This window comes from Beta vulgaris, chromosome 2 (assembly GCF_026745355.1).
Source record: "Beta vulgaris subsp. vulgaris cultivar EL10 chromosome 2, EL10.2, whole genome shotgun sequence".
Taxonomy (NCBI): Eukaryota; Viridiplantae; Streptophyta; class Magnoliopsida; order Caryophyllales; family Amaranthaceae; genus Beta; species Beta vulgaris.
The window spans coordinates 53,427,717-53,448,045 of record NC_079203.1 but is presented as its reverse complement, the minus strand read 5'-3'; the positions used below and the strand labels follow the sequence as shown (position 1 = coordinate 53,448,045).

Genomic DNA, 20,329 nt, shown 5'->3' with positions numbered 1-20,329 from the left:
AGTGAGTTACATAAAAGATCATTCATCATAGAGTAGTACTCTACTAGTTAACAAAAACCACCAAAGCTTAGGCAAAATCTATAAGTTTCTTTGCTAGGCAACATTGCAAAAAAACCACAAGTTAAACAAAGTGAAATGAAAGCTAAGAATTGGCACAAAACCAACAATCATCTTCATCTTTCCTACACCATTCACAAAACTTCTCCTTCCCAATCCTGCTGTAAACCCACCACAACATGTTCGAAAGCGAGTTTCCTTCATCGAAATTCTTCAAGTTCCTGATCTTGTTCAATGCACTTTTGCCATCAAAAATGGCTTCCAATCCATAAACATGACCCTTCAGATGATCACCAGTCTCCTTCTTTGCTAAAGATGGCGCCGCCCATTCGACAACTTGCCTCACAAACCCAACATCTGAAAACAATATATCAGATAACACAGGCATCAGTGGTCGCATTTGCATCAATATCCTACCTACACCATCATTATTACAGCCCCATAACTTGTCTTCTCTCTTGTTTTCCCATAAAATCCCAACCAACTCATTCATCTTCTTAAACACACCCTCATAAACACCATCTTCCTTGACATGCCACCATGTCTTCACAGCTTCAATCTCAAACAAAGCAAGCGTTGATCCAACCGCGACAAGATGATCATCTCCATACACTCTACCCAAAAGCGCAGCAGCATAGTATGCATTGATGGATGCACTTGGATTCTCAGAATTTCTTCCATTAACTTGCAACAAAGCTGTCCAAGAATGTAACTTATATGCATCAAATGATCTAAGTTTTGTATACTTAGATTTCTCCTTCCTCAAACCCAGATTCATATAAGATCCCACCATTGCATATGCTTGTCCCTTAAACTTAGCACCCCATTCAGGATCAAATTTTGCAAGCACAGCTATAGAAAACACAAAGTATCCCAAACTAAAATGATGATTATTAAATAACCCAAATCCATAATCAGAATTTGAGTCATTTAAACCCCATTTACTCACAATTCCACCCCATTTTTGTTCATATAAAAACCCATTTTTCTCAAAAGTACCCACTAACCAAGGTTCAATAGTATCCCTTAAAAACTTCCTAATTGCTGGAATTACATCCATGCAATTCACTTCTTCTGCAATTAAACCTAATCTTGCAGCCCTAGAAATCTGCATTCCATAATGAAAACAATGAATTGTTGTTATTGGGGTTGAATCTAAACACCCAACATCCTTCCAAAGTGCAGTAACAATTTCTGGGTAAAACTCTTCAGAAATTCCTCTTTTAGAATGCCAAGAAATTGGAACATTATCAACCCTCAAATCCCAATAATTCCCAACAACACCAACTAATTCACCATCTATACTCTTAAACTTAAGATCATTAACCACTTTAATCCCACAATTATAAACTGAAAGAAGCTTCAAATGAAGAGGATGTGCTAACATTAACAACTCTCCCCACCCTTTTTTCTCCCATTTATAACTCAACTTAAATGGATTACACAACACTAATTCTCCACTTATTGGATAACAAGTACTATATAAATCAAGCACTTCTTCACTTTTATTCGATTTTGAACTAGGTAAGATTGCAACTCTAATAACACCAGAATATGTTTTCTTACTAATGACATGAGTATCATCTTGTTTTTCAAAGTTCAAACTAGAAGATGAATAAATCACCCATGTTTGCTTGTTTTGAAGCTCAAACTTGTGTTTTTTGTTGTTGTTTGTAGAGGATAGAGACTGTAATGGTGATTTCATGGAAAACGAAATGCATAACTGTCTAGAAACTTCTAGAGTGATAAATGGACATCCTCTAGCTAAATGAAAGCGGAAATCAGACTGTAGAAAATCAACAGTTACAGTAAGATCACTGAAAGAAGTGATCAAATGACGAGATGGTTGTAGAGTGGAGATGGTGAGATCAGGTGAGAATGTTTGGGAGATGGAAGAAGATGATGATGAGATAGATGGGTAGGAGAGAGAAAGTGAAGAGAGTGATAGTTTGATGAAGTAAGGATGGATGAATGATGGTTGATCACCATTTCCAACAATGAAGTTTGTGAAGAATGAAGTTGTTGGAAGAGGAGAAGATAGAAGGTTTTGGGCGAAGAATTTTGTTGGGTCAGGGGTAATTTTGGAATTTGCTACTGGGAATATGAATTCAGTTGTTTTTGTTGTTGTTAATGTTGCTGGGTTTTCGAGTTTTGGTGCCATTGTTGATTGTTGTTGATAGTTGGAGTATTGGAGAAGATGAAGGATTAGAGAGAATGTGTGTTGAGATTTTATAGTGAAGAATGATTAGAGATAAATAAGCATGCAATTAAAGTAAGAGATGGAAAATTGGGCTGTTCGTCTTTTGAGGTTCCATGCAAAGAACTGAAGAAGGTGGAGAAGTAATCGACACTTGTTGATACGTGAAGGTTTGACGTGAGTTGAGTGTTTTTGATTGAGTAATTTAAATCGTTTTGTGAAGGATCGAATTTGTGATCAAGTATGAAGTGGATTAGAAAATAAAGTTATTTTATGTACCCAATGGGCTCAAGTGCAAGATGCATGGCCTGATTGCCATCTACATTTGGGTCGTCCTTTGTGTAAAGTCTTGGCAAGAGTGATAATAGTGGATTCTTGAATATCAAAGGCACAGTAAACGGTTTTTTCACCAAATGTTCCGAGTTTTCAGTTTATTCACCAGGTACTTTCGCATTTTTGAAAATACACGAAATACTCCTCGGTTTCACGATAACGCATCCAAATGCCCTAAATAACTAACAACGTTAACCACCATTAATCATTAACTCTAATTTTGTGTTTTAAATCCTAATTAAGTCTAATTCTAATCCTAATCCTAATCCTAACTCTACTTCTAACCCTAACCCCCTAACCCTAAATCAAAACCCTAACCCTAACCCTCCCACCACCCACTCCCCTACCCTCCCACCATCCCTGCAGCTCCCTCCACCCCAGCAACTCCCCCCTCACCCCTCCCCCACGCACCCCCACCCTCCGCAGAGCAGCAACCCTCCCCCACCAAGGCACGACTCTCTCTCCCGATCTACCTGCGCGACTCGCCGATCTATCCCAAGCAGCCTTTTTCGCAGAAAATTAAAGGGTGGTGGGGGGAGGGGGTGTTACGAGAATCAGTGGGGGAGGGGTGCGAAAATCGACGGGGGTGGGGAGAAGGGGTGCAAAAATCGACGAGAATGGGGGGAAGGGGTGCGAAAGCTGCGGGGGTGGGGGCTGCGGGGATGTGTGGGTGAGGGGGCTGTTGTGAGGTTGCGTGGGGTGGGGGTGGCGGCTGCTATGGGGTGGGGTAAGGGAGGGGTGTGTTTGGGTGGTTATGAGGTTAGGGTTTGGGTTTGAGATTAGAGTTTAGGGTTGGGGTAAGGTTAGATGTTAGGGTTTAGTTAGGTTAGTTAGGGTTAATTAGGGTCTAATAAGGGTTAAAACTAACGGCGTTAATCGCCGTTAGTCACTAAGGACACTGGATGCATGTATTATTGTGAAAGTGAGGGGTACCCTGTGTATTTTTAAAAGTGCAAAGGGTACCTCGTGAATAAACTGAAAATTCGGGATATTTGGTGAAAAAACCGCTCACTAAAACACTTGATACACTCCCCCTTTTTTAATTCCTTTATATATTATCAGGGCCGTTCTTGATATTTTATAGTCTTGGGGGAAAATTAATAGGGTTTCTTACATGTAGTGGAAGAGCTAGATTTTTCACTTACATTAATGTGATATCAAATTTGGGAAGGGAGGTTTGGTCAATAGAGGGCATCTGAATTGGTTAGGAAAATGAAATTCTCTAATTTTCTGGTTCCCGTTTGGTAATAATATGATGCATGCAACGAAAAATAGAAGGTCAAAGAATTTAACAAATTTATTATTCTGTTATGAAATAACGTTGTGTGGTTTTTTTGAACAGATAATTAGTAGTTGTAGCCTTGTAGGCTGATATGTTTGAAAATTTGTAACTCTATCAAGCGACTAAGATGTGATACACTTGCATTTTGTAATCTATCTCTATTATATAAGGGAAGGGGGAGCAATGGTGTCCTCTTTTAAAATGCCTATTTTGCCCCCTTTTCCTTTCTAAATTACAAAAGGATTGTCAAAATCAAAATTGGCACCCAAAGAAAACTACCTAAAATAAATTTACAACACTCACTCACAAATCACTTAAAGGAAGAAACTTTACAATTCACCCATACAATTGAGAAAATCACGTTATAAAAATCACGCAAATCACTCAAATAATCAGAAACTTTATTAAAACTTAAAATTAACATACAAACTAAAACTAGCTAATAACTCTAGAACGTCAATACATACAAAAATATTTACAAAAATTTACTTACAAATCACTATTCTCAAGAACCATTCACAATTAATGGTGGGTCATGATAAAAAATAGAGGTGTATTTGTAGTGAAATCAGAATTTAGAAGTTAGACAAGGAAAAAAATTATTTACTTTTTTTATAATGTTTCCTATATATAATGAAACTTTTTGCATATATTTGGACCTATTTTTTTCTATTATATAATAGCGATTAATTATCAAGGTAAAAAGGTTTATGTAAAATATCATTCAAGAATTAAAGTATAACATATCTCTATTCTATAAGGGAAGGGGGGAGCTATGGTGTCCCCGAATGAAGAGACTATGTTACCTTCTTCCCATTCTAAATTACAGATTCACTTACAAATCAAAGGGGGGTTCAAACAAAAATATCAAAAATATAATTATAACAATCACTCACAAGTCAACTAAAATCATAAAATTGCATAATTTACGTTATGCAAATCACTAAAATGAGGAAACTTTACAAAAACTTAAAAATTCACTTACAAACTACAACCGATGAAAAAATTGACTTGAAATCAAAGTGTTTTACTTTCTTTACACTTTATGAAGTATTGTACTTAATTCAAAATAAACTAAAAAATTATAATATTAGAAATCATAAATAAATTCAATAAAATTTCTATTTTGTTCATAGAATTAACTTTGAAAAGTAAAAAAAAAAAAAAAGAATGGTGAGAGATTTAAGTGACAGAAACTAAACCAATCAAATTTTGCAACTAAAAACAATTATAATTCGTATGTCTAATGTTCAAATTTTGACTCTTATGCCGAAAAAATTCGAGTTTCTGTTTCGAAAAAAAATTCAAGCACGCATCGCGTGCAAAAATTTCTAGTACTAATATATTAAAAGGCGTGCATAAATCAGGAACGGTGCCATGTGGCGCTCTCCCTAGGGAGATTTTAGTTCATGTAATCCATGTACAATAAAAAAAATAGAAATTGCATAGTATAGGTTTTGATCCCGCGACCTCAAGTTCAAGTACTAAAGTTTTAACCACTAGACCAAGTTGTATTTAGTGCTATCATATCAAAGTATAATATTAATAAATGAATTTTTTCTTACCCGGGGCATAGCCCGGGCCTAATAACTAGTTTATAAGGTAAACTGTGATAAACCTTTACATTTGTAAATTGTACCTCACTACTTGTCAATTAATTGCACCTTTATTTAGGTTTGTCTTTCCTTTAGAAAGTATCTTTCTTTAATGTGGTACATTATTCTAAATGTTGTAGTTGGATTGCTTCTTGATAGCCTGATAGCTTGATGTCTAGTTTCCATCCCTTATCGTCTTTATAGTATAGGACTATAGGAGTGTGGTGGATATATATAGTAGTAATAGTATAAATGAAGTATAAGACCACATACATATGTGTTATAAACAAGGCATGTTTGGCGAAGGGGTGGGAAACTCACTTTGTGATTTTGAGGTCACAAGTTCGAACCGCATTACTTACTTGTGCTTCGAAGTAAGAATTTCCTTATATCCCCTACTCTCAAGCGTTAACCTATGTAACTTGGCTGATTGACCTTCGATAGGTGTTGAATCCAGTAGGATCGGATCCTTCTTCTTACCAAGGAGTCATCAGTATAGGGCCCAAAAAAAAACATAGATATGTATTATCAAACCAACATAGTAGTATTTGTACCTTGGTGTTTATTTAATAGATGTCCTTCTATCTGTGGATCCTTCCTTGATAACACGATCTAATGGTATAAGTTTTGCAATATTTAGTTCATTATTATGACAAGGTGTTAACACTTAACAAGTCGATTTATATCATCATGACGTATCTCTTCTACCATATCAACTTAATATGTGTGATACTTACGGCCCGTTTGGTAGTTGGTCATAAATGGTGGTAATGAGAATGAATTTGTGTGTAAATTTGTGAAAAGTATCATTGTCAATTACCATGGTAATGCTAATTTATCCTAAAGTGTCCACTTTCCTTCTTGAATTTTCATTCCCATCCAATACCACCTTGTAGGGTGGTAATGAGTGGTAATGAAAATTGCTTCCCCTTGGAGACAAAAACACAAGTTTAGGGGTGAGATTGTTTGTCCATGGAGAAAAAATGCCTCTCCATGGAGATTTTAAGGATGCTTCCCTAATAAAATTACACTTAAAATTCATTCCCATTACCGCAATTTATTAACGACTACCAAACGGGCCATTAAGTTAATAATATGTCACGATTAAAGGCATGAAAACCAAGACATATGGACCATTAGCCAAGAAGTATACGCTTATAGCCACAAATTAAAGTGTCCTCCCAACATTCAGATAAAATTGAATTTTGTACAACAAAGTAAAAAAAACAGAGAACACAAGAAAAACCACAATATATGACTACATATGTTTCAAACAAACTAGTTGATATTAGCACGCTAGTAACCAGTAAGAGTGTAACTTTAGCCCAACATTTATTTTCTCTAATTTTGCAATTAAGGTCATAATTATCAAATGGAAAGACTTCTCTTAGTGGGATAATCAGCAATTTTGAGAGTTTCTTCAATCAACTTTCGTGCTTTTTTACTTCTTATCTCTATTCTCATACTCTCACTCTTCTCAATCTCATCATAATCATAAGATTTTTTTCCCTTGAATGATCTTAGCAACTTTGTTTTTAATGTTCCCATCAATCTCTCCAATCCCATTGTCATCATTTGTTTTGGGTAACCCTGCAATATATAGGAAAAATAGACGTCATATGATCAAATCAATAATTGAACTAAAATTATGTGATTTATTTCAAATGTAAAACTAAGAACCATATTGAGCCCTACTAAGAAATCCGGGGACCCAAAGCAACAATCATTATTTAGATTCTTTTTGTCAAGTATAATTACGAGTTTCGGCCTAGGCCTAGGGCCAGCTTTTACCATGTTCAACATGTTCTGTGGAACAAAAAATTCAAGTAGTAAAAAGAAAATTTTTATCTACTTATTTGAGCTGCTTTTTTTTTCATAATATGATTATATGAAGTGAAGAATCATGAATACATGAGCTAATACATTATTGAATTCTTCAAATATGAGTTCCGCACAGGTCTTTATATAGTTCGAGACGGGACAGCTTAGGCCTCCTATATTAAACGATAGCACAATATACATTACTAGTTACTACGACCTCAAGTAAGGTCCAAACCCTTGCCACAAGAGTGGAAAATAAGATTTAGGCCTTATTCTTTTGGAATTAGTTGAACTAAATAAACTTAACTATAATAAAAGCGTAAAACTGTGAGAAATTAGCTGAACTGAATTGAACTGAACTTTTGTCGAAAAAAATAAAACCTTAGAAGCCAAGAATCTCACTAATGTGGGTTCAATCTAAGAGACTAGGAGATGAAATTACATCAAATTAGGGAATTAGAAAACATACCTGAGAGATGATTATTGATTGTATTTGTATAGATTTTTGCTATATAATTGACAATATTTGTATAGTTGAAAGAAGTGTTTGGGAGTAGGAGAGGAAACAAGTGAGGGAGACGATGTATATGAACTAGCAGTTGGAGGGTCACAATATAGACATTTAATATAAGAAGGGCAAAAATGGGTTACGTGTAGAATGAAGACCACATAAAGTATTTACTACATTTATAAATTAGAGAGCAGGACCATGTACCGTTAACTTTTAGTTGACTAAATAATTCGTGATTGCAATGTCTTATTTTATTGTATTTGTGAAATACTTCGTATTAGCTACAAATTTTAGTATATTCAGTGATGATTTGAAAAATAATCACACCTCATAAAATCTTTAATATGGATTGATAAGTATAAGTTATAGTGTTATACTTCCTTTATTCTTTTGTAATTAAATGTTTTCTTATTTAGAAGATTTATATTCTATTCTTTTGTACTTACAATATTTTTTTTTATTTAAAAGTTTTTATAGTAATTGCAACATCTTTTTACTTGGCAATATTTTCTTTTTGTTTCTTTCCTATTACGCGTGTCCCACTTTTTACCTATCTCTATCTCTTTTCTCTTCACATCTATATATAAATATATTAAAAGGCGTTCATCAACAAGAAATTGTGCCACATGGCGCTCTCTTTAGGGAGTTTTAGTTCATGTAATCTATGTACAGAGTCCACTCATGGTACACCCGGGTGTACCATGCTCATGGTACACCCAGGGGCATTTTCGTAGTTAATTGCAACTTAAGGGGCACGCTGGTAATTTTGGGGCAATAATTGTTCTTTCTCCTTCTTCCTTCCAAAGCTTAGAAACAGAAAAAATGGAGGAACCAACACAACCTTGCGAATCATTCATGGCCGATTTAACTCAAACATCTAAATCAGAGTTGCAATTTTTTTTATTAAAAGCAATAAATTATATTAACGATGATTCATAAGCTAATTTCGCTCATTTTTGCAAATCAACAGTGGCGGATTCAACTCATTTGTGCGAATCATTAATGGCGGAATCAATTCAAACATGCTAATCAACAAGAGAATTGCAAATTTCTTCATTCAGTGAAATACTTACTATTGGCATGCAATCAAAAACTAATTCAGGTAAATTTTTGCCCTAAATTTATCTAATTAGTGATGAAATTTGTAATTTGTTCGATCATTTGTTCTGTTCTTGTTTTTTTGCTCATTGTTGTTCATTTGTTCGATTGATTTGTTGTTGTTGTTGTTCTGTTGTTGTTGTTGTTGTTGTTCTGTTGTTGTTGTTGTTGTTGTTCTGTTGTTGTTGTTTCAGTAGTTCTCTCTCATCTCCTTCCTTCCAAACACAACAATGGAGATCTAAAATTCGCAAAAAAAAAGAAATTTCCAGATTTGAAATTAAGGAAGAAGATGATAAGCAAATGATAAAGTTTGGGTAAAAGTGTGCTCATTTTCTTAAATGAGTAGAAATGATGAGCAAATGATCTGTTGTTGTTGTTGTTGTTGTTGTTGTTGTTGTTGTTCTTTTGTTGTTGTTTCAGTAGTTCTCTCTCACCTCCTTCCTTCCAAACACAACAATGGAGATCTAAAATTCGCGAAAAAAAAAAGAAATTTCCAGATCTGAAATTAAGGAAGAAGATGATGAGCAAATGATAAAGTTTGGGTAAAGGTGTGCTCATTTTCTTAAATGAGTAGAAATGCTTGTTCATTTTGCTCATTTGCTCATTTTACTCATTTGCTCATTTACTCATTTGCTTATTTACTCATTTGCTCATTTTGCTCATTTGCTCATTTTACTCATTTGCTGAAAATAGCCTTGGGTGTACCATGAGCATGGTACACCCAGGTCTACTATAAAGATTCTCTCTATGTACATTAAAAAAAATAAAAATTGCATAGTATAGATTTTAATCACTAGATCAAGTTGTATTTAGTGTTATCATTACAATCTCTATTATATAAGGCAACATATGGGGGACACCAAAAAAAAAAAAAGACAAAAAAGAACAAAAAAATAGAGGATAACTAACTGTTTTATTTGAATTAAAAAAAAAGGAAGAAAAGTAGGACATTTAAACTAAATTGACAATTAATTTTATTTTCTACTTCATTTGTTATCATACGTTATCGCACGCATTACGTGCATGTAAGACTAGTATTAATGAATGAAACTTTTTCTTACACGAGGAATAATCCGAGCCTAATAACTAGTGATTTCTTAAAAAATGTGTCAAAAGATGATGTTGTAATAATAATGGAAGGAGGAGAGAAGTATTATTTGTTATATATTGTAACAAAATGTCTGATAAAATTAAAGTTTCAAGAAATCGAACTTGTGATATATTTCTCAATTGAACAATCTAGGAAGTATAATCTTTTGCTATATTTATGTATCAACCAAACAACCGTTTAGATAATTTACCATGTATTAATTTTATAGAAATATAATACATTTCGCTGTTCTTGATGTTAATCTATCATTGTGCTTATCTAAAACCAAATCATATGATATCCTAATCGATTGCTATATAGCGGCCAAATAAGAACTAAGAAATGGATCGTGTTGAAAACAATTTGTTACATTGGATTAGACGTTTAAAGTAATTAACAAATTTAGGTTAGAGAGACGCTCACGCTCCTACTACTCATCCCAATCATTACAGTTGTTTAATGATATTAACTCGGCCCATTGGATCATCCGAAACCGGGCTTGAACAGCTATATATGTTGTCTGCTTACTCTGTTTCATAATACTCGCTACACTTTCTATTGTGTGAAGTTTTACGTTACTTGCTACACTTCCTTTTTGGGCAATAAATTCTCTTTATTTCTCTCCTCTCACATGGGTTCATTTTTTTTTTTACGAATTGAAAAATGTAGCGAGTAGTATAAAACGGAGAGAGTATATATTATTCCAGGTCAAGAACCTTAAACTTCTACATTGCATCTTCCTACCTTCTTAAAGACACCACCAACTCTAAAGTTTAAACCACTCTTATACATTTGCTTAATTTAATTCAATAGTAAAATACGTAATCTAATGTCAGAAATGCATGCATGCATGCATATGCATCCCAGCACTCCCCATGCATCATCATGTACTCCCATCTCTCTCTCATGTGTTACTTTTAAGTTTGAGCATGCTTGTGGACCATTACATGTACATATATGAAAATACACAAAGTATTGATGAAACTTAGTTGTTTATGTTAAAGAGAGAAAGTCCAAAACATTACTTCCTGTTTAACAGCTCTGGAATGGAAAGAAAGAAGATGATGCATGCAAAATACAAATTAGTTGTTGTCAAGTGTTTTCTCAAAAAGAATGCACCTTTTATTATATAGTAAGAAGAAGTGTCTTGTTAAATCGGTTTTTTATACAAATCAAAAGAGTTTTTTTTCTAAGAAATATAGATTCTAGTTCAACCGGTCTAAGACCGGATCCGACCGAAAAAATTCTAATTCCAGTCTAAGAAAAAAACATATTCCGGTCCATCGGTTCCGGTCCGATCCTGGACCGGTGCACATCCTGCTTGTAACAAGAAGTCGATAGAGAACCCCCCATTCCATAAAAAGCATGAATTGTATTCTTGATTTGTGCCTATCTTGGATTGTAATTAGAGACATGAGGAAGGGAAAATAAGAAGAAGAAAATTTCATCTTTTACCTTGATGAATGTGACAAACTATTTCATGTCGTATCCCTTTGAGATCAACATTTATAGTATTTGGTTGGTAGTTCTTGGATATATTACTCAACTTTTTAGATTCCAACATTGATTGATGACTCGCTATATATCATCCATGCATGAGACCATGACTCTTCACTTATGTGGAAATGTTATGTCCCCTCAATTCACAATGTCCAAACACCCCCTACTCCCCCAAATTGGCTTTATGATATTGTTATAGAACGTTATAATTTAGCCAATCATTGAAATGAGTTTGGATACACTCATTCATTATTTAGAGATTTTTGGACCATGTACATACAAGTTTAAAGGAGCTAGAGTACATCACAAAAAAAAAATGAATGGGTAATAACGGGTTGTTTGTAATTTGTAGATAGGAGTGTAAAGCCCTTGTTCTAGTATTCTCTTTATTTTTATTTTTATATCGGAAAAAAAATGCGTTAATTAAAAACTCTTGTTTGTTTGTAAGGGGTTTTGTGGTGATTGAAAATGGGATTATATATAACTTATATTCCCATGAAAATAAAATAAAAAAAGAGATTGCTAATAGAAGGGAGGAATTATTAAAGAATATTTGATCGCTGTTAAATGGTGTGTATCTTCCGAAGGTGGTCCTTGAAATCTCAATTTCCATCTAAACTTCATCAGAAATGTGCAGCTTCGTGAACATAACCCTCTCTTAAGATCATCCATCATATCGAAGCTCAAACCATGTTGCTGACGCCCTCGCCAAGAAGGGCTTACACAAAAATTCAGAATTCTAGGCCTGGATTTAATTGATGTTTTTTTCTATATTTGAAGACTTGTAGAAGAGCTAATCACCTTCACGGCCCGTTTGGTAGTTGGTCGTAAATGGTTGTAGTGGGAATGAATTTGTGTGTAAATTTGTGAAAAATATCATTGTGCATTCCCATAGTAATGCTAATTTATCTTGAAGTGTCCACTTTCCTTCTTGAATTTTCATTTCCATCCAATACCACCTTGTAGGTGGTAATGAGTGGTAATGAAAATTGCTTCCCCTTGGAGACAAAAATACAAGTTTAGGGGTGAGATTGCTTGTCCATGGAGAAAAAATGTCTCCCCATGGAGATTTTAAGGGTGCTTCCCTAATAAAATTACACTTAAAATTCATTCTCATTACCGTAATTTATTAACGACTATCAAACGAGCCATCAATGTATTAATTTGGTTTGGCCATTGTCGGAACACTCTAAATTTCGCCTCTGTAGGCTAAGTTTGTAATAGGCTTAGGCCCAAACCTTCAACGGTATGAATAAATAAACTAAATTATAAAAAAAAAAAAGAAGAAGGGAGGAATATATTATTAAAGAATATTACGAGTTTTAATTATATCACTAGTTATTAGGCCCGGGCAATGCCCCGGGTAAGAAACAATTTCATTTATTAATATAATACTTTATGATAATAATACTAAATACGACTTAGCTTAGTGGTTAAAACTTTTGTATATGTACTTGAGGTCTCGGGATCAAACCCTATACTATGCAATTTCTTAATTTTTTTATTGTACATGGATTACATGAACTAAAACTCCCTAGGGAGAGCGCCACGTGGCATAGTTTCTTATTTTCGCACGCCTTTTAATATATTTGTATAGATTTCCTCCTTTTTTCCCCTAACAATGACATCTCTAGGTTTTCCTTTTTTGAAATTTTTATGCTAATTTAATTTGATGAGAGATGCTAAATTTAATCCCAAATATTATGTAAAAACATATATTTATATCTACAATTACTAACTTTTGATGATGATTGTTGTAAATTTTTCTAAATTAGAAAAATGTTTAATACTTATATAAGTATGGATGTCAAAAGTTAAAACGTTGGCAAAGTATCTAAAATATATATGGTATATTATTAATTAAAAAGATATTAGTATTTTCAGTTCGGGCGATGCCTCAAATCAATTATAATAAACAAATATATAATCATAAATTTCATAATTTATTTTATTACTTTTTGCATTTTTTTGTCCATGAGAAGTTGAAAATTTGACGTCATAACATGATATGTAAAAATAATTTTAAAGGTTTGAGTTTGAAAATAACAACTTAAAGGGAATTGGGGTAAGATAATTTGACATCAATAGTGTCTGGTTAATACCGTAACAATAGTGTTGGAAATGTAAATAGTTGTTTAAGTCTTTTTAGTTAAGTGTAATTATTATAAGACTTTATCATGTTTAACTTGAAATATTAGATGACAAAATTATAATGTATTGATGGTTAAACTCTCACTTTTTATTTCAAAGGTCACATGTTCGATACCTAGTAGTTCCGTTTGCAATAGAATTTGAGTAGAGTGTCACGTGACATATAGGCATCTTTAACACTACCTTTTAATATATTTGCATAGATAAGTATTTGATCCACAAAATTGTGTGGTATATAAGAGCTAGGTTTATTGCAAATTACATGTTAACATGTATAATACTCCACGTCTTGTTAGTTTCCTTTAACTAATTTGTCTATTCTTTTATTTATTGGCTACTTATTAGATGGTAGCTAGAATAAGGCGTCTACACTACCCACCACCCCCACCACCACCAACCTACTGCCATTTCACCTTTTCTTATCCCCACCACCCCACCACCACCTACCTTCCTACTACCACCGTCGACCTCCACCGCAGCCACCTTCGCAGTGAAATTTTTTATACTATGAGACGTAGGGTATTACAGACAATAATAAATGAATCAATGGAAGGAAAGAGCAATTGTCAATGTTGTAAAAGAAATTCCAGGAAAAATGAAGTGTTTCAGAGAACATGTCGGATGATTCTTCCTCTTCATCAAAACTTTGGCCATCCTTTCTGTCATTCTCATTCTTTAACTTATCCAACATCGCAATAACCTAAAAGGTCAAAATAAAAAATTAGAAGTTCTCATCTATGTTTGTGTTTTCCTGCCCAAAGAACCAACACCGTGAAATTTTAACCATCACCACCACATTCGCAGTGAAATTTTTTTATATTGTAGAACGTCCCGCCAGGACGTTCAGCCCATGGGGCGATCGTCCGGCCAGGACGTTCAGCCCATGGGCAGATCGTCTTGGCCGGACGTTCACCCCATGGGCTGAACGTCCTGGCCGGACGATCGCCCCATGGGCTGAACGTCCTGGCGGGACGTTCTACAGTATAAAAAAATTTCGACTACCTAAACAGTGAAGGAGAGAGAGGAGTATTTCAATGGAGGTGAGAGTGGTGGAGTGAGGTGCGTGGGTGGTGGTGGAAGGCAGGAGGTGAGGGAGATGGTGGTGGCGGCAGCCAGGCAGTCAGGAGGTGAAGTGGATGGTGTTGATTTAAGAAAAAAATGAGGAAGGTTATAAATGTAATTACATTGTTTTTTTGGGCGATTTTAAGTAATTGTTGGGCGATATATAGAAGTTCAGCGTCTTATTAATACGTTTACGGATGTTCAGTTTTTAATTTTTTTGATTTTATTTTCTATTAGAGAAATAGATTAACTTGTTTAGTAGAAGGGATGTGGAAGGAAAAGAAAGGAACTGAAAAAAATTATTTTGATTTCCAATGCTTGATTCAAAAATAAAATTATAAGGGTCCGTTTGATTCAACTTATTTTGTCTTATCTTATTTGAATTTATCTTATCTTATCTTTTTTTTTAAAATGAATGAGAATAAGTTGAACATAACATCTTATCTTATAAGATTTCATCATATCTTATAAGATCTTAAATATGTTAAAATAAGTTGAACAGGACAGGACCTAGGTGATAGAAAATGGAAGAAAGTGGAACGAAACCTTGTTAACGAATTTTTTATTTTCCTTTCCTCCCAAAATAAACCAATTGAGTTTATGATAGCAACTAACTTTAAAGTTTATTTCATTTGTAGCTTGCATTTTCTATTAGTATCCATATTTCTATTTTCTTCCAATCATTACTATAAAAGTTGCAAGTTACTATTAACATGAAAACTAGATGGAAATGTTTTGGGTAGAAATTGAAATGAGTGTTTATTACTTCTATAGTTCTATATAATAGCCTCAAATAGACCACAATGTAGAATCTATCATATAGAGTAGAAACTTACACTTTCTTGTATAGTTGTATGATAATCGACAGGCGACATAAAAATAAAGTCATGAAGTACAGGCTAGCTAGTTAGAGAAGGGGAATAATTATTGGGGTTGGCCCATTATTACAATGAAATTATGGGTTACGTTCTATAATATCGTATAACAAGCTCTAGCTCTTGTTATCCAAAAGCTACATATTGTGGGCCAGACTATTCCAGGCCCAAAGAGGGAATGTTTCAAGGATAAAATGCCCAAGCAGGACCCGCTCACTTATTACATGAAATCTTTCGCAACAAATGACTTGGAGAAAAAAAAAAAAACTTACATAACTTCCTATACATGTACTTATACATAGTTTAAGGTATATAACTTCCTATACATGTACTTATACTGTTATACATAGTTTAAGATATATAACTTCCTATATAGAGTAGACACAGCAGGTGAAAGCCTAGTGGTATTGGCATTACCTCCGATCTCAGAGATCATGGGGTCGAGTCTCACCCCTTGCAAGGAGGGATCTCCAATTTTTTCCCCCTTCCTTGCAAGGGACTTCATCTTACCTTAAAAATATATATATAACTTCCTATATATGGCAAAATTATTTCCTAGGATATATAACTTCCTATATTTAACCAAATGTGCAGCACTTATATATTGTTAAACTTTTGAAGAAAATATTTATAAGTTAAGTTAATTCGACTTCATTACAAAATATAAACAAAATTAATGACTCATAGTTAACAACGAGGTACTATATATGTGAAATTTACGAAAGTTAGGGTACAATATTAGACGGCTAAGGCCATGTGCAAGGTGAGCAACTGCACAGGGCTCTCGAAATATAAGAGCCCAATTCTATTAGTTGCCAGTCCAAAGAAAAAAAAAAACTAAATCTAATTACAAATATAAAGAGATTAATTTCTATTTGGTATTTTTCTTCTTCTCCTATTTTTCAAAAAGCCCCATTTATAACTCTTCCGTCTCTTCTATTCACCAAAAAATTAATCTGTATAATATATTTCAGTACAGGGCCCCTAATTTTATAAGACGGTCCTGTAATAAATAATGTTGGAGAGATACAATGGTAAAGTGTGGTAAAAAAAACAAAATTCTAACTTTAGGAGTGAAATTCGAGCTATATATAAAAACTTATCACATTAATCTAAAATATTAAAAAATTTAAGACTTAAACAACTTAAGATTATATTGAGAATACGATAATAAATATCTGTAACTTATGTATGTTCATATGATGGCATCAACTTTTATTTCATATAAATACATCTTATATATAATCACATAAGTTATAATGTTTTAGAGACAAATCCTGCACATCTAAAAGACTAAAACAACAACAAAATTATAAAAGAGTAGTTGTGTACTTGTGTTCTTCCAAACACTGCATGCTCATAAGTCATACCTAATGCTGAGCGTAACCATGTGATCAAGTACCTAACTTTACTTGACAAATTCAACAAAATTTATATTAAGACTTCTATATTTATTATTCGAATTAATTACTCCAACTAAAAAAACAACTATTTTGTCTACTATAAGTTTTCATGTATTCAAGCTCGGAAAATTCTAAATTTGGTGCAGTAGAGTAGTCAGTACACTAGTCAATTTGAACTGTGCTCTATTTATTTTGAACGAGATCTATTCAATGTGATACTAACTATTAGCTTATTATACTCCAATATGTACTACGAATATATTTGGATTCAATGGCACAATCAAATTTGCGGTTATTGCGTTACTTATCGTTGTCGTTGTCCCTGGTCTATTACAAATCATTAGGGTTTTAAGGAGCGATTAAAACGAGCTTGGATAGGCGTCTCATGATGAGATGTCAGATCTCACAAAATTTTGATACCAAAGTTAAATTCAAATGGTATCAAAATAGAGTAATTTGATACCAAAATATAACCTTAGTACCAAACTAAAATTTGGTACCAAAATATAACCTTAGTACCAAATTGAAATTTGGTACCAAAATAGAGTTGGTATCAAATGACTCTATTTTGATACCACTTTGACTTACCTTAATTTGGTACCAAAATTTTTGTTGAGATGCCAATACTTTCTCAATTAAAAGGCTAGAATTATGTAATTTCAAGCATATTTTTACATTATTTGTTATATGTTTTGCTCATATAAGCAAGAATATAAAACCTGTAAATATAAAATGGATAAAAAAAATGTGAAAGGGAGCACCTAGTTGTTGTTACTCCCAACTCCAGGAGTCAATGGAGACTTTGTTAGTCTATAGTTGTAAATGATATGGTTACATTGTACCATAGGAATATGTGTAATAGTGTAGTTCTGTATACAATGAAAAACCAAAAATTACTAATAACGGTTAATCAACTTTTGTTGCACAATTTGTTAGAAATTAAGCGTCTCTTGATTTTCAGTATTTCCAAAATTATGATCTTTTGAACTTATGTGTTGTTCTTTATGTCTTAAAGTTAAAATAAGAACTTAATTACATTAAGGGTCAAACTAATGTCGTGATTTTATTAGGTATCTTCCTTGAGAGAAAGGTGTCGTAATTTTTACCTTCTAGCTAGAAATTCGTTTTTCAAGAAAATGTAATATGCTAATGTCACGGAATAATTACTTTAAAGCATTTTTTTTGGAGTATTAAGTACTGCGATTTTTGACTCACCATCTTTCTCTTACTTTACGTACTCTCTTTCTCTACCTTTTGCAATTTTTCCTTTGTTTATATATAAAAGCTAATGTCCTAATGAAAATATAGGAGGATTATTGTTCATAAATAGGTTGAGTACTAATAAACTTTTTTTGACCTTGTAAGGATGGTAATTTGCTACACCTCAAAAGAAAAAGATAGAAATTTGTTTAAAGTGCTTTATGAAAAGGTAATTATTAATCAATAATCCTAGACTAAAATATTCAAGTTATCTATTTCCTCTATATATATGTGGGGTCATAAATCATAAGAATCAATTTGTATATTTGCAACTTAAGCAACGAATATAACTCTTTAAAGATATAACTTAATCTAGCTAACAAATATTTACCGAGCCTCTTTGTTCATATACTACTAGAATTTTTTGCACGCGATGCGTGCTTGAATTTTTTTCGAAACATAAACTTGATTTTATTCGCAATAAGAGTCAAAATTCGAACATTAGACATACGAAGTATAATTGTTTTTAGTTGCAAAATTTGATTGGTTTAGTTTTTGTCACTTAAGTTTATCACCATTCTCTTTTTTTCATAGTTAAATTCTATGAACAAAATAGAAATTTTATTGAATTTATTTATGATTTCTAATATTATAATTTTTTAGTTGATTTTTGAATTAAGTACAGTACTTCATAAATTGTAAAGAAAGTGGACAGTTTGATTTCAAGTCATTTTTTTCATAGGTTGTGGTTTGTAACTGAATTATTAAGTTTTTGTAAAGTTTTCTCATTTTAGTGATCAATTTGCATAACGTAAATTATACAATTTTATGAATTTAGTTGACTTTGTGAGTGATTGTTATAATTATTTACTTGAATCCCCCTTCGATTTGTAAGTGAATTTGTAATTTAGAAAGGGAAGGGGGGTAAAATAGGCATTTCAAAAGAGGACACCATTGCTCCCCTTCCCTTACATAATAGAGATTTGTAATTTAGAAAGGGAAGGGGGGCAAAATAGGCATTTTAAAAGAGGACACCATTACTCCCCCTTCCCTTATATAATAGAGATTATATGATCAACTTTTTTTAAAAAAAAGCATCCAGATACATCAGTTCTAGTTAATAGAAGTAAGTTTTAATAATCACTAAAATTAATTTAATGAGCAAACGTAATTTTAATCTAGTAAACAGTCGGTAAAGTCCACAAGGGTTATATATTTATATGTTTAACTCATCATTATGATTACGTTTGTGATCATATAAAAAAAATTGATTACGTTTGTGATCATATAAAAAAAAACTTCCGCTAATAAATAAGTGTAATAGTTTGAGTTTTATGTTTGTCAGCGCACAACTCTAATTAGGTATTCCCTCTGTTTCAAATTATAAGGCATTTTAGCTAAAAGTTTTTGTTTCAAAATTTAAAACATTTTACATTACCAATGTAAAATTGAATACAACTTTATACTATCAAGATAAGATTATAGGTTAATTTCTATTATCAATATAATTTTTTAGTCAATTTTTATTACTTATGCTCTTATGCAAATCTAACTAAAACTAACTAAATTCTTAATATGTGTAAAAGTGATTTAGGGCATGTTCTCTTCGGCATAAAACAGTTGAACTGCACTGAACTGATTGGAGCTGAACTGAACTGAACTGATTGGAGCTGAATTGAACAGAACTGAATTGAACTGAACTGAATTGAATTGAATTGATTGTAATAAATATATAAATAATATTTAAACAATAATAATATGAATATTAAATAATTATTATAATGATAAGTAGTAATTATGAATAATAATAATAGTATTTTGGATATTTTTAAATGATAGTTATAAATAAATAATATTAATAATCATAAATTGATAATTATAATTAATGATAATAATGACAATTGATAATAATTATTTTATATTATTTGTATTAATATATTAATACTTGATGATGATATATAATAACAATAATATCTAAGAAGTAAATTAATATTACTATTTTAATAATTAGATTTAATAATATAATAATATTTAGTAATAAAAATAATGATTGGGTTGGACCGCGAAAATTACATCATAAACCGTCTTAACGCGATTGATTGGTTTATGGGCAAAAAAAGTGGGTTTATTTGTGCTTTGACCTAAACCATGTTC

The 20,329-nt window shown here is 32.6% G+C and overlaps 1 protein-coding gene across 1 annotated transcript; it reads right to left on the bottom strand.

Annotated features, from left to right (window-relative positions):
* Positions 1-142: 142 nt before the first annotated feature.
* On the bottom strand, positions 143-1,444 carry LOC104905409 (glucan endo-1,3-beta-D-glucosidase ARB_01444). Its single transcript, XM_010693958.2, has one exon. The coding sequence runs from the start codon at positions 1,442-1,444 to the stop codon at positions 143-145; it is 1,302 nt and encodes a 433-aa protein (XP_010692260.2).
* Positions 1,445-20,329: the final 18,885 nt, after the last annotated feature.